Source organism: Pyxicephalus adspersus, chromosome 1 (genome assembly GCF_032062135.1).
Source record: "Pyxicephalus adspersus chromosome 1, UCB_Pads_2.0, whole genome shotgun sequence".
Taxonomy (NCBI): domain Eukaryota; kingdom Metazoa; phylum Chordata; class Amphibia; order Anura; family Pyxicephalidae; genus Pyxicephalus; species Pyxicephalus adspersus.
Genome location: NC_092858.1, coordinates 145,883,656 through 145,900,246, shown reverse-complemented (window position 1 = coordinate 145,900,246; position 16,591 = coordinate 145,883,656). Strand labels below are relative to the sequence as shown.

Below are 16,591 nucleotides of genomic sequence, written 5' to 3'. Positions count from 1 at the left end.
AAACATAAATGGCTAAGTATTGGCTGCCTTTACCAGTTCCAATCCCTAGCTGCAATCTCCATTGAGTAGGAGAGAGAAGGAGAATGAGTAGGAGAGAAAGGGAGAATGATCCAGGTCATTGGTTGTTTGAGGTTTTTAAAATCTACATAGAGTAAGGCATGTAAGAGGCAAAAATATCCAACTTGGGCAAGCAAATTGGTCAGACATGGGCAGACAACAGAAGAATAGGAGAGTATATATCTAATTAAAGCTGAATGGCCAAACACAGCCTCAGCAAAAAGGGAGAAGGTAGAGGAATTTGATTATGTGTGCATATGAGTAGTCTAAATGGGTACTAAACTATCACTACTTCCCACCAATACATATCTCCTCTCCCACCAATACACATCTCTGCTCTCTTATTATTATAATAATAATATTTTTAATATTAATATGGTGGATAATTCATCAGTGGACAAGATGTGTCACAAAATTCAAGTTTCTTCCGTGAAGATTCTTCCTTCTCCTTCAGGAAGGAGAGGGGGGTGAGGTCATGGTGCAGTTCATGCTTCCTCACACCCCTGAATATGTAGCACCTCATCCAGAGCAGTTCATTAAGAATAAATGTGGCAGTGAGTGGTTCAGGACCTGCTGCTGTATAACATGCAAATAATTATTTTTTATCTATCTTTGTGATTGACTACAATCAGCAGGTATCGGTGGCAATTTTCAGGGAGGACTATGAAAAAATTGCATTGTGCAATTTGTTTATGGGAAGCAATAACTCTACTGATCACTTTATATGTTGCATTTTTTGACCAGCTCTAGGTGACGATATTGTTGATAGCTGTTTAACACTTTAAAAGGTGCAAAATATCAATATATTCCATACATAAAAACAAAATCAGAATAGGATGTAGATTAGATTGTCTTTCCAAAATACACAAATTCATTAGAAAAGTTTGCTATTCCTTGCCTTCACCCTGTGCGCAGTATTGCAGAAATGATAAATGTTTTAATTAATCTCCATTTTCGTGACAACAACCAGAAAATCGCCTTGGCTGAAATTACTTTCTATAAAAACAATCAACACAGACCTTGTGCTATGTGGTTGTGAGGAATGGAGTGAATCGTTACTTTATATGTTATTTCCCATACATCAGGGGAAATATAGAAAATAGAAATATCACAGAAATATCATGTGAAACACAGATGTGGCAGAGATTATAATAAGCATGCTGTACGTTATCAGGTCATGCCATTTGTAGAAGTCACAAGTGTATATGTTGAATAAAAAACCCAGCTTACATGGCAGAGGATAGAAAAATAATCATGTATACTAATATTGTCAGGTTTTTCATTTGCTGGTATATAAATGACAGACAGAGCCAAGTTTCTTAAACAAGTCAAGTGGATATGAGAATTCCATTACCTAAAGCAAGGTAGGTTTTTTTTTTAGAAGGAGCAGACAACTGTCCCTTCTACCACAAAATAAACTTACCAGCCCCATCACAACTAATTTTTACATCACTGGCATCTTAACCAAGTCTGCTTCAGGTTAGAGATCTTCAGCCATCTGAATTGGCCAATATGATTGGCCAATCCAGTAACTTCGCACATGCGCAGAGGAGTTCAAATATTCCCAGTGGCCAGCGATGTCAGGATCAGTGTACTAAAAAAAAGGGAATTGTGAACAGGCAGCTAAATTTTTTCATCACGGAAGGGAAATCACCTGTCACCTAAACAATGAAGAACCTGCCTGCTCACAATTTTTGACTTTTTACATTTACTTCAGCTTTAAAATCTGAACATGTCAAAGGAACGATAAGTGGTTTTGTGGATATTGTTTTTTTGTTTACTACAGTCAGAAATTATTTTTTTTAAGTGGACCTAAACTCAAAACCTGAAGATTTACTATCCTAAAAAAAGATCTGTAGTTGTAATTGTGAAAGTCTTCTTTTGATTTCATGAGTTTCTTTTGGAAAATAGGAGCTTGAAATTAATAGCTGCATATAGGCAGCTTGAGATCACCTAAAGCAGTGGTCCCCAATCTTTTCGGACCAATAGACCACTAAATTTTCTGTCTCTGGACCGCGCATGGGAGGCGAGCCGGGTGTCACTCAAGGGGGAAGAAACTTCCCCTTTAGTGACGTCATGATACCAGAACCCTGTGTCCAGAGATACAACCCGCCCATCGCCTGAGCCTGGGATCCATACGGGGGACATGGTCCACAACTCCCCCAAGTGGGGTTCTTCTTCTGACCTCATTCAGGGGCGCACTGGCCAGAGCCACGGACCACCAACATTTACTCCGGTGGAGCACCGGTTAGCGACTGCTGACGGTTAGGCTCACAATATTTAAAGTTAGATTTGGTGATGCCACTACTGTGCTACTTATTGTGCTGCCCAAGACTTGCCAGAGTGGAGGTTGTACTTGAGGCCCTGCAATGGAAGGATCTTCCTGTTTCTACTTTATTCATTTTGTGAACCTGTGCTTCTTAATTTCTCTATCCCTCATTAAGAAGTAGCACTGACATGGGAAAGCAAAACCCTGCCTCAATCCAGATGGCTGTCCCAAAAACAAACACACAGGGCAGGACAAAGCATGATACAACTGGTGTAGGAAAGGGATAAGCTGCTGGGAACCTAAAGGCAATACTGTTTACTAGTGCTTTGCCCTCAGCTTGCCTTCAACAATATTTATTTTATTTAGGTAAATATAACAAGTTGCTTTTAAATATTTTGTATTTTTAATGCTCCCAGCAGATGGAGCTCTTAGTTTTTTTTCACATGTTTTCATGGGTCTTAGTTGTTGCTTGGATGGAAAAAAGTAACCTCAAGCTGCAATTTACATAAAGAGGTCAACATGTCAGAGAAGCTACACATTCCCTTTAGACAGTCTCATTTGTAGATTAATGGGAGACATTGGGCCTGATTTATCAAAGCTCTACAGGACTGGAGAAGAAAGATTATAATGGGTGAACCTGCATGATCAACAAAGCTGGAATGGATCTGGTACATGATTGGAAACATTTGCCAAATGATAGCAAATTATTTTTAACAAAAACATTTCAGGTTTGCTTGATCACCCATGTTCTCCCATGATAGTCTATCTTCTCCAGTCTGTGAGAGCTCTAATAAATCAGGCCCAATGGAAAGGATACACTTTCATCAGTAAAGCTGGATGATCCAGAAAACCTGGAATGGATCTGGTCCAGGATTCAAATATTGGGAAAAACATGCTAGAAAATAGCAAAAGACTTTGAAAAAATACATTCCAGGTTTGCTGGATCACCCGGCTTCTATGATAAAAGTGTATTCTCTCCAGCCTTGGAGAGTGTTAATAAATCAGGCCCAAAGTGTCTAAAAGAGAGTTACTTTTGTTTTACACTCTTTATTTCATTGGTATTTTTATTATCACATAAAAAGCAAAACCTATATTATATAATAAATATATAGTATAAGTATCCTTGCTACTCCAACAATACACATATATTTATATTTATTTGTATTTATATTAGAGGAAGACACATTATTGTAAAACTATTTTTATTTACATTATATTTTTTATTTTTCCTTGCAGGAGTTGTACTTTAACCATTTTCTGAGCATTATAAATAAATATACGCTTTCAGAAACATTTACAGCAATTTATCATTTTCTTCCCTTTTTTTTTAGCCGTGAGGTGACAGAAATATTATCACAGAGCTGCAGATGACTCCAAAAAAATTTCCCAAACCTCTTTTTATAATGCAGATTAGTGGTGTTAAAATGAAATTATTTTCTGCTCTGGAATTTCACACTTTCCCTGCAGAACGTGTGCAGCTGTGGAGCTCGGAGGGAGCAATTTGATGTTTTAGACGCAGTGCCAGCCCTAGAATAAACAGCCCTGGTATATAAAGCACAAAAGACCTAAACCATATGTAACCCATACTTACATAGGAATTCAAAAAGTGACATAAAAATAACCTTATACAAATTAGTTAAAATTTTCCTCTCATTCTGTCCCACAAAATGGGGCAAGGTGATAACAGATTACCACTTCTTTGCTACACAATTTTTCATTTGATTGTCATAAAATCTACCTAAACTAAGGAAACTTGTCATGAAAAGAGCAGGTTTCCTACTGGGAGATTTCAACTCATTCATTATTCTGGTAACAACTGTCAGATTATAGAAATACTTTGGAGTTCATTAATAAATGGGCAACAATGCCAATTGGCAATAAAGTGCCATTCTCTTTGCTGATAATCTCATCGCCAATTTAGGGTAATTACAGTACAACAAACAAAGCAATGTTTATTACCATAAAAGTCTGAACACACTTTTATAAACATAGGGTTATGACAATGGCAATCAAAAGAAAACCTGTGGAACAAGGAGGTAGAGATCTGTTATCACCTTGCCCCTTCTTGATAATTGTGCCCAATGACAATGTGCCAATCCCTCTAGAAGGGGTAATAAAAAGAAGTATGAAAGAAAACCTAACCCTTCTCATATCTACAGTATGTAAAACTGGAAAAAAGACTTTAGCTACGTACACACGTGCAATAATTATCGTTGGAGAATGAACGATTAACAACTGATCAATGATTATTCACAATTATTTTGAACAATCATATAATCGTTCAAATACACCAATAATGTACACACACTAGATATGATAGTTTGATTGATGCATGATGTGACGTGTACCAGAAAAAGTGTACCGCAAACCAATCCACGATCACTACACAACTGTACACACTGTAGACAGCGAACAATCGTCGCCCAATCAGATCCACCAGGACGGTCGTTATTTTCCAGCGACATTCCTTGTTCATTGTTGTCATTGGCCTGTCCTTTACCGTTCACCTTTTTGTTAAAGATTATCTGACGACCGATCGTTAGTCGTTCGTTTCCAACAATAATTATTGCTCGTGTGTATGTAGCCTTAGGCTATAGGCCCATTCTAAAAATATTATTATTAATAATATTATTAAACAGGATTTTTATATCTTCAACATATTATACAGCACTGTACAATAAATAGGGTTTTCAAACGACAGACACAGAAATTGACACAGGAGGAGGAGAGGATCCTGCCCTGAAGAGCTTACAATCTTAATAATACGTTATTAAGTATTAGGATAATGGTAAAACTCTTCTTTCAGACCTGGTCTTGCAGGATCGCTTAGATTCATTCACAGTGTTTCTCCATGTTTTATTTAAATATTCACACAACTCTGGCTGTGAAGAAATTTATTTGAGTTTCCAATCAAAACTTTCATTCATTTACATTATGCTCCTTTTGCATGGTTTACTATTTGTCCAGAATTATTCTATCACCTCTCTTCTCAACCATTCTTTCTTTCCTTTAACCTCCACACTATGCTTCCTTTCCTCTCTTCCTCTCTCATCATTTTCCCCATAAGTAATAATTTCATATAAATCCAAAACACAGTTCTATGTTGTGGCATTTTGTTATCTCCTCAATGCTCTGCACAAGGTACTGCAGCCTATTCATGTTGTAATGTTATGGTTTTTTTTTTCCTTTAATTTGCAGCCTTGTGTTTGTTAAACATAATAAATTATATTTACACCAAAAACTGCAATTACTTTAATTAAAACAGATTAGCTGTTCATAGGTCCACATAATGCGGGTTTGCTTTAGCCTGATCCATGTCCCTGCCTAATATTTTGACACAACCCAAACTCCGGTGTATTTCAGCTTTATAATAGTTATTATTATTATTCCTAAACAGTATTTATATAGCGCTAACATATTACACAGCGCTGTTCATTAAAAAGGGGTTGCAAATGACGGACAGATACAGACAGTGAAACAGGAGGAGAGGACCCTGCCCAGAAGAGCTTACAATCTACAATCTCCTTTTTTTTTTTTGCTGATTAAGTTAAGACCCCCTCCCAAACAAGAAAAAATACAGTATATGGACAGTGGTTGTATTGTGAAAACTCAGATTTAATATGACCCAACAGGGCTAAGGCAGTTCTTGCTTAAATACATTTATTTCAATGATCACATTAAAATAATACCACTGCTTTTGGGCTATACCCCTGCTAAAGGGCCTAATAGTTTCTGTCTGCCAGGAGCTTTGTGGGTGTTTCATGGACCCTTCTAGCCGATAATGTGATAAAAGGATCATAAAAGCCAACAAACTATGCAACGCTAGTAATTTGCATGTTAGGCAATGGGTTGTAATATTTAAGGAGCAATTATGGCTGTAGATGGATGATTAGAAAATGTACACAGACATTGTAGAGCTGTTCAGTAAATAAAGTCATGAAAAAGATAAAAAAAGGTTTGGGTATTCAGAGTGAAAACAGTTTTTTGAGTGAACATTTTGGCATACTTTGATACGGATTTGTGTCTTTCACATGTGTAACAATAAGAGGGCTACATTTCTTTAATTTCTTCTATACTATAACCCTTTCCGATAGTTTTCAGGTGCTTGGTAGGCACAGTTCACATTTCACAGCTGGAGGCTGAGGAGGTCTGAGCAGTGACTGTTTTCTATGGCTTCTCGCCAGCATCGGGCAGAATGCCTTCCATAAAAATACACAGAGCTGGATTTTGTTTGGCATCCATGCAGGGTGAAAGACTCCTCTTACAGGTGTCTATATATACAAGAAACCCATCCTCTGTACCTCATGTATTGCTCAGCTGTTTTGTCTTTGAAAAATAATGGAAATGAATGACAATTGGTAGGTAAAGTCAGATTATATACCTGACTTCAGATCAAATATATTAAAGCAAAAAAAAAGTACCCATTTTCTCATCACAAAAGATTGGGAGTTTGCCAGCACACTGTCCATTGTATACCAACCCTAGCAGAACACGCTGGGCACGGTGTGAAGGTAATATACTGCAAAGTCCACAACATAAAAAAACTCTTCCCCTTGTGACCATCTTGGAACGTTGGCATGTCTGAAAATCCGTTTATTGATAATACTGATAATAATAAAGCAGCCATAAAGACGAATGACACAATATTGCCTTGGTATTTTTATTTCAATATCACAGCTGCTGGTGACTGTTTCCACCTCAGAGAATAATGAAAATAGTAACCTTGTCTGTCCTTGGATATGGATAACTTTCCATAGCTTGCCTGTTTCCAAATATATCTTTATGACTGTACAACTGTAAAACAATGTTCCAGATATTTGAAATTATATTCTGCAAATACCTTCATTTTTCCACACAACATCCACGGTATCTTTATTAATAATTGTGGTTTAAATTAACATCTCACTTATTACTAGCTGAAAGCATGTATACATGTAATAAATTATATGACAATGGACTTTGTAAAGTGCTCCAAAAAATGTAGGCGCTATATAAATGCTGGCTAATAATAATAATAATGAAAGCAATTACATGTAATATTCAGATTGTTTCACGCTGCTTGAGACTGAGTAATGGTCCCTCAAACTGTAACTAAATATACAAACGGATTTACAAATGCAGTCATTCAATCATGGCTACTTTATTTATCATTCAGTGTCATTAAACCCTTCCTTCTGTGAGCATAGACCACCATGGACACAATCTTTGGCTCGCAGCAGCCTTGGCTCTCGGTACAGCTGCACAGAAATCCCACACGTCACTATGCTATTGCCATTCCATGCAGCAGTAGGAAACAACCACAGCCAACAATGGGCAGGAAAAAAGAAGCCAAGAAGTCTTATTACCGGCTGGAAGAGTTGGAATTTTAAAGTTAGGGAGACAGCTGAAATATTCCAACTCTGGAATTTGTACCTGAAAGCCACACTTCAACCAAACATAAATCTACATTACTATTCACATGGCCCAAGTGGCTTTGCTATGTATGCGGAAATATATTTTGAAAGACAAACTCCTATAGCTGTCATTTCCTCAGTTTCCTACACATCTATAATATGATTTTCTTGTCTTGCGCTTTTTAGAGAGCAGTTACACACTACACAACCATGTGACATGTAAATGTGTCACTACATGGTAATCAGTGGTTGGCATCATGTGATCACTAACAAAATATCATTTATTTAGGATTTTATATTCATAAGGAGCACAAACTTCTTTGGATGCCTTAGTAACAGCTATTTAAAATGAGGGAAGGGTCACCATCACGATGAATGAATGTGATCCGGGGACGTCAGGGACAATTTTTCCAGGAATATCTCCAATGCCAAATTACTTGGTTCTTTATTTCTGGGGAAAGAGCAAGAGCGTCTTCTAGTTACAGCAAAACCATCTAGCTGTCTGCTTCATGCATACTATGTCTGTCATTTTAAACCCCCTATTTAATGTACAGCGCTGCAAAATATGTTGGTGCTATATAAAAACTGTTTAATAATAAAAATAAAAGAGACATGTATGTATTTGTCCATCTGTTTGCTAGGTTGCTGCCCAGTGACATTCAGTCAGGAGACTGAACAATGGAGATAACAGCTACTCCCATGGGATACGTTCTAAATTGGAAAGGTAATGAGATAGGAGGTCCAGCACAATAAATTGGAATGGGGACGAGTGAGTTAGTGGTGTCAATATTCTACAAAATGTTGAGAAATGGGAGAGTGAGATTTCAGTAACCCGAAGAAAGCTGGGAAGTAAGAGAATAGCTGTGAAGGTGGATGTGTTTTCCTGTAACAGAACCGATGTATCTGCACATCGTTGGGTATTCTTCATACAATACAGGTTGGGGTCTTTCAATGCAGAAGAAACTTTTTTTATTTTTTTTTGTGATGTACAAATGGATGGCTTCTTTAGTAGTCGTGACAGTTGCAGGATTACAAGAAGAAAAACAGGACAGTGTAAAGCTGAATTTGGAATGGAATGAAATTTTAGTATCAAAGGATACAGAGCACATGAGCGATAAATACACTTGACTCACTAACTGCAGGACATTTAACAGGGATGCCATTGACATTCTTTTCTAAGTTTAAGTCACAAATCTGTTTAGTTGTTTTGTGTTATACCACTCTCTTAAAAACAAGGCTCATGCTGCTTTTCATGTTAGCCAAGCTTTGAAAAAAAATTAGAGCTGCCTAAGAGAATTGTATAATTGCTCTCCTTCCCCTATGCTCTGTGAATGGTTTTACAATTAACTTTGGCACATTGATTGTTTTATTTTAAGGTACGTTCTTTGTAGTACACCCACACATTAAAACCAAATGACAAAGGGTCCAACACCCTTTAAACGCTTAAAAATAAAGGTGCTGAATTACAGCATTGGTACTTTCTTCAACAGCCTCTCTGTATCCCAAGTGCTACCATGAGACCAGATTACAAGCCTGACACAGCATCACTGTTTCTTTTTTGTACCATAGAGAAGAAGGGGCACTCAACAGAAAGCATTGGCTGGCCATTTTTTTAAACTTTAAGTACAAGCCCTTTAACTGTGGCATAGCTCAATATTAGTAATACAAAAACAGTAAATGAGCTTAAACAAGTCTACACTTATTTTTGTTGGTCACATTTCACAGCAGAAACACTTTAGGTTCAATAATTTCAAGGTACAAGCTAATATTATTTTACTAATAAACAGGTTCTATATAGTGCCAACATATTATGCAGCGCTGTACTTTACACAGGGGTTTCAAATGACAGACAAATATAGACATGGACACAGGAGGAGGAGAGGACCCTGCTCACAAGAGCTTACAATCTAGAAGGTGGGGGGAAGTATCACACACATATTTATGTTCATAGGTCTAATCTTCTTTAGACCTATCAACACAAATGTAGTGCAAGAGCCTGCCTGTTTGAATAAAAATTTTTGGATATATCAGGTAGACCCTCATATTACAAATTTTTGGTAGATCTAAAGCAGTCTCTAGAGATTGTATGGTCAAATGGCAATGTGTATGGTGAACCCTAAACAGTCCTCTTAACAGCTAAACTCACCCTGCTCTCCCTCCCAGAGCTCATGTGTTTCTATTAGAGATTAGAAATCTGGAATGTTATTCCTGCTGAGAGAGTTGGATTGAGCTGCAAGGTAGAAGGACTTAGGGGTCTTCATCTTCTGCTGTGAAAATTAAATATTCATTGCTCCACAGTGCCTGCAGCTTATAGAGGTCAGAATCCTAAACCTTATCACATTTAAACTTAGCACTGTTGTCTACAAGATTTAACTGTACATTATAGTCCTTACTAGAGTGGTAAAATTTGACATATTCAATACCACCAGGTTGTGAATAACATTCACCGTAACTATTTATATGTAGGATAAGGCAGTGGCTCCTCATGTATATCCATAATGGCGTCCTGCAGTAGGAACTTTGATGTCATTCGCATGGATTACGATACCACAGATTTGTATATATTGATGAGTATACTTGCCAGGGTCTGCTTTTCTTCTTGCAGGTGCTAGCAGGTTACAGCTTGCACAGCTTTATTTTAGAGGCTAAAAATACTACGCAGCAATAGAGCATTATACATGGGGGGGGGGTCTGAAAAAAGCCCTGTAAACCATATGTTTGCTAAAATAAAGTGTGAGCAAAACAATATGTGTGTGAAACATCTGCTAGAGCTCTGAACTTCCTACATATGACACATTTACATGCCTCAAATTCAATTTTATATGTTTTTCCAGTAATACAAAACTGTAATGTTCATAGAATATTGAACTATAGCAACCAACTAGACTTCATTAATTACTGATTTGATTACAGAAAGCTAAAACTGACAGACGTTCTTTCTAGATTCAAAAAAAAAAGGAAAAGCTATTTTGTGGTCTGTCTAATGAAATGAAAGAATGAATGCCAAATGCTTCATTTGCCCTCCACTATAAAAATGGTAAAGCCAGGTCTCAGGTTAGGCAAAGCAACCTGCCATACTGGACAGTAACCAGATTCTGCCCACAGGGAATAAAAACCGGCCTTTCGCTTGGCGGGCCAGCCATTATCTAAAGCAATATCTTGGCACAGATCTCACATGTGCCAGAAAGTGCAGCAGGGCCCATCAATAAGAGTCTGTGCCCAAAGCAGTCAGTGTGTGGAAGAAAATGCCAGCTCAAGAAGAATCCATCAGCACACCCATCACTCACTACATTCTGAGTTTCTAGGAGGGCAACTATTTTGCATCTTAAGCAACATGCTACACCACAGACTATTTGTCTGATGTCAACTTTATAAGTGTGCAGAGGCGTTCATTATCAGTAATTCCCAAACACCTGAGCAATCTTTAGACCACTGAACCACATATAAGACATATAGGAAAGTCCAAAGCTTATCATCAGGTCAGATATATGTTCTCCAAAATTCATGTAATACTAGAATAGTATTACATGTGGCACTAGTAAAGGAGTCATGTACCCATAGAATGCCATAATACAAAATAGCAATAGCATAACAATATCATGTTCTGACCAAGAGAAGGGTCATCTATAGCATTCTATGGATTTCATTTGTTTTGCTCCATGAAATCACTACAATAACATTTTACTAATTTAGTGTTGCAAGATCTGCCACTAACTTTAATGTTCTCCAAAAGACACCAAGTTAGAGGTGACTAGTGTCTGCTCCTTCATTATTTTTATTTTTTATTCCTTCAATGTTGAGTGAAACCATTTAGAATTTGCTTTGTTATTAGAAGGCTAGGTAAGCATATCAAGCTTTGGTTTCTCAAAAGAAGTCAGTAAAGACTTCAAAGACATTGGCATAAGTAACGATAGATATACACTATGCAAGGTGTGTAATAGATTATTTAAAAATTTGATAAAAACAATGAATCAAGGAAAAACATTTAAAATTAGGACTCTTGGAGCTCTATTTTTAAAAGAAGGAATCAGGCAATCCCTGGTAGAAATCAGGTCCATGTGTTTCAATAGCACTAATTGATTCCAACCAGGGAATGTGAGCCCTTAACAATTTTGATTACAAATTCAATTTGATTATTCATCAGGATATGCCACTTTTTTTTTACTAATTTGGCACCAGCAGAATCTTAAGATAAATGATGGCCACTTTGTATGAGCGGTACAAAGCTGGTAGTGAGAGTGTTCCGATTTATATAGAAATATGTTTGTGGTGCAAGACAGGAAACTATATATTTTATTTTATACTATCAATTTTAATTAGGACGATATTGAACTGGTCATTCCAGTGTGACCTGGAATGGCACCGTGTGTCTCTTCTTTCTAATCACCCCCTTTCCCTTTTTTATAATACAAAGCATGGGACCTGAGCATGCTTGTGACACTATTGGTATTCACAATTGATTTATTTACAACTATTTAATTAACACCTTCAATGGTCCTTTAGGTAGGCCTGGAGAAAATAATATTACATAGTAAGTCAGGTTGATAAAAGATATAAGCCCATCAAGTTCAACCACTAGGGAAATAAACATATCCCAGATATAAAACCCTATGGACATAGTTGACCCTGAGGAAGGCAAAAAAAACCCTGGTACCATTTTCTGCAACAGGGAAAAAAATGCCTTTCTGATCTTGCGGGGCAATTGGATGTTCCCTGGATCAAAAGTCTTTGTTATCCTTACTTTAAAGCTTTAATACCCAGTTATATTCTGTGCTTCTAGAAAAGCATCCATATTTTTTCTAAAGCAATCTATAGTAGTTGCTGAAACTACTTCAGCATTGATTTTACTAGTTTCACTGATTCTAAACTAAAAAAAAGTATTTTGGATAAAGTTCTGCTTAAGTAGTAGGTACCTACTGGTTTAGGGCAGTGCACATATCTTGCCAGGCTGATAATAAGATCATGTGTTATAGGATCCACTAAATTCCGGAAGCTTGCATATCGATAAAGAACATCATCCAAAGATGTAGACTCCATGCCCAGATCCTAGAAAATAGAAACAGTTTTTGATTTGTAAATGTTAAGCAGGAAGGTTAGAAGTACATGAAGAAACCTTTCACGTCTTTGCTACAGAACAGACACAATGTAATTTTAAGAATAACTGGGAGACACATTTCTTAACTTGAGATTTTTTTTGACCTGAACAAGACCCTGTCACTTTGATATACATTATTCTACTGACAAAGTCTGTTATCTTTTTATTGTATTTTTTATTTTTAAATAGCAATTCCAAGAAACAAGTGAAATAAATCATTATGCTACTAATGATAACAAGTAAACACTGCACCTATGCTAAAACATGTAATTTAAACATATTTCAGTAATCGAGAGCAGAGGATTGGACATAAAGTGCCGGGGTGGGATTTACCCATCAGGACAATACAAATTGGATATGTTGGACTGGTGGCCCATTTAGAATTTGATTAGACAGGGACTCGCAGCCAGGACAGCTGATGGGGCTTATATACCTACAGTATTTGCTCTTTCTTCAGACATGCAAGACAGCACCTGGCTGAGCAATGTCTTCCAGCACTAATTTTTTTATGGCTATGGGACCAAGTCCAGAACGCTGAAATAGAGGTTTATGCTGGATGATTTCCCTCTGTCACACACCATTTAACATTTTTTCTGGATGAAAAATGGATGAAAAGTACTGAGCAGGTAATCTGAAAGGCATGTACTTATGTAAAGGCTATGGCTTGAGTGTACCATTAACCAAAAAGTCCCAATCAGATGAAAGTAGCATCCCACCAGCCATTAGGAGATTAAGTTTTGTGAATAAATTGGTGTGAAGCTTCCCAATGCCGTTTGGCAGTACTGTGATTTTTTAATTGCGTGTCTTTTGGAGTGAAAGAATGTTTTAACACCAGTAAATCTGGTACAGCCCAGGGCAAATCTGAAAGATTATGCTGTCCAAGATTAGACCACCAGCATAGCAAATGTCATAGAGTAAGCAAAGATAAGCATAGATAAGCAACCTGATTTGCATCTGCTTTTTGTTTTGCTTCCCATATTTACACCATGGTATATGACTTGCATCAGTTTCTTTGAAAAGGATTATTTCACAAATTGTATAATACAGGCCCACAGTTTAACCAAAGTCTTTCTAGATATAAACCAAATATGAAAATGTTGTCACTTTATACAAGTAACAAAAATCTATAACATGTAAGAGGTTAGCACTCATGCCTTTGCAGTGCTAGGTCCCAGGTTCGCATCCCAGTCATGGCACTATCTGCATGGAGTTTTCAGGTTCTCCTCATGTCTGCGTGGGTTTCCTCCAGGTATTCCGGTTTCCACCCACAAAATCATGCAGTTAAGGTAATTGGTTTCCCCCAAAAAATTGACCTTAGACTGTAATGAAAACAGTAGGGACGTTAGATTGTGAGCCCCTCTGAGGCACAGTTAGTGTCATGACTATGGACTTTGTACAGTGCTGAGTAATATGATTGTGCTACATAAATACTGTGTGAAAATAATAATATTAAAAGGCAAAACTTTCTATGAAATACAGAACATTTTTGTGGTTTTCACTGAAAGAAGGCAGACCTTTATTGAACAGATAAAAATGTGATCATTGACTGATCTTTCTGTTGAACATGTGTACTGGTGAATTAACTCTATTAGCATATTTAGGTAAAGGCAGGGTGATTTTGGGGACATAAGGTAATGAGTGTTATTGATGTAGTGACATTCCTCTGGAGAACAGGAAGGCAGCAGGCTTTTATGTGTCTTCTTTCCGGGAGAACATCTACACAGGTGAATGAGGTAACCCTGCTGCCACCTGAGATCTGTTTCTTCCAAAGCAATAATCCCCCTGTGTAATATTTAAAACAGCAGGGCATCTCTGCACTATTCACTGCCTCTAAGATAACTCCATTCTCTCCTGCAGCCACATGTGAAGTGACTTACTCTGAGTGGAATACCTAAATAGATTGCAAGGAAACAAATCCCAGATGCTCAATATACTTTTTTCCCCAAATACAAGCCTGCAGCTTCCAGTTCCAAGAAAAATACTAACACTGAAACAGAATAATGGATAAAATATTGGTGCTTATAAGGCTGCCTGGCAGTATAACAGATACATTGTACATTATCATGTAGCATAAATTATCTAGTCTAACACAAGGCATACACCTCTAAATTTACTTTAACGTCTCTTCATGTGCTTATTATCACTAACTTGGTGGTCATAAGTAAATATTTATAAAGTTTTAACACAAAAATAGGGACCTTTATTAGGCAGCTGACCACAATTTTAGCTGGATGCAAACAAGAACTGTCACTTCTTTAATTTTTCCTAATTCTGTCAATAAATGGGGAGCAATGTTTGTAATTGTCATAACACTACATCTAAAGACAAGCAAAGCCTGTCATTGAATTAAGAGAGTGGGTCAGGATCCCAGAGATCCATATACAGGTAGTCCCTGGGTTACATATGAGATAGGGACTGTAGGTGTGTTCTTAAGTTGAATTTGTATGCAATTAGGACAGATGTTTGTCTCAACATATTATTAGGCAGTGTGGTGCCAGTTACTGTAAAAATCCTCACTTACATTTAGCACAAACCCATTAATAATACATAAAACATACTGGAAGGTAAAGGGCAGGTACATGGCGGGAAAAAAACTCTCTAGTATTCGAACCCAGTCTAATCTAGAATCCTCCCACCCTGGTACTATTTCTCCATACTAGTCAGAGTTTTCTTCAATGTTTGGGCCTAAAGCTGACAAATCTGTACAATAACTGCCCATACGGTGCTAGGTCTCATTTAGGTCTATGAGGAAGGGGTTGTTGCACAGGGGTGGCTAACACTATATATTTCAGGACTGAAGTTGTGAACCTTTGTATCATAAAATGATCAGTAACTAGTTGAGTGTGAGGCTCTAGGTTGAATTAGGGGACTGGTGTATTAGAGAATGGTAAATTGTCTGTTACTAAAAGGTCATCTGACAGGGACACACAGGCCCACAATCACTCTCCAACAATCACACCTTTTAGCAAAACATTGCTGAAATATCAGTCCAGACCTGAACAACCAGAAAAAGTCAACCAGCTGAAAATTGTAATTATTGGCAATATACAGATATGTCATTTTTACAAAATGTAATCAGTAAACTGCAATCACTTGGGTATATTAATAATATTAGGTTGAATTATCATGTTTAGATAGTACTTTGCCAGTGATATAGCCCCACAACAACCCCCTAATTAACTCCTTCCCAAGTGCAATGCACAGATAGCAAATATGGTGTTTCTAGACTAAAACAATTTTCAGCATATCCCACGTGGTTCCTGTTGTCTGCTCCATCCCTTCTATTGATGGTGGCCTTTATGTTAGACCTCAATTCCAGGCAAACCTCAAATACACAGGCGAAATACACATACCATATATATTTCAATATAAACCAATCCAAATAGACTGAGGTACCTAAGTTTACCCGAGAACACCAAAAAATACTTTGAGTCTGTATTGAATGTACTTTTAGGTTATCTTTATGTGTTATTGTTTGTCACCAGTAGATAGTGCTATGTCCTCATGTAAAGTGTGTAACTTTATTAATATCTCAGATGGCAGGAAATTTTTTTACATGCTTTCCATGAGGACAGGGTGCCATCTAGTGGTGTGACCCAAGTATAAACTGAAATTCTTTTTCTAATTACATGTTAATAAACATAATTAGACAGAAAAAAAACAGACATGGGGTCTGAATTTAGATATACTTTAACAATTTTAATGCAACTGGAAAACGTAAGTTTAGAAAAGACACAGTTCTCAATAAAGAGGGGCAGCTGCCACCAAAGCCTTTCT

General features: G+C 37.2%; 1 protein-coding gene across 1 annotated transcript in view; it reads right to left on the bottom strand.

Annotated features, from left to right (window-relative positions):
• LRRC75A (leucine rich repeat containing 75A) overlaps positions 1-16,591 on the bottom strand; it is a 163,192-nt gene that overhangs the window by 112,630 nt on the left and 33,971 nt on the right. Inside the window, exon 2 of the mRNA XM_072430082.1 lies at positions 12,637-12,765. Within this exon, the coding sequence (XP_072286183.1) occupies positions 12,637-12,765 (129 nt within the window). The remainder of the gene's footprint in view (positions 1-12,636; positions 12,766-16,591) is intronic.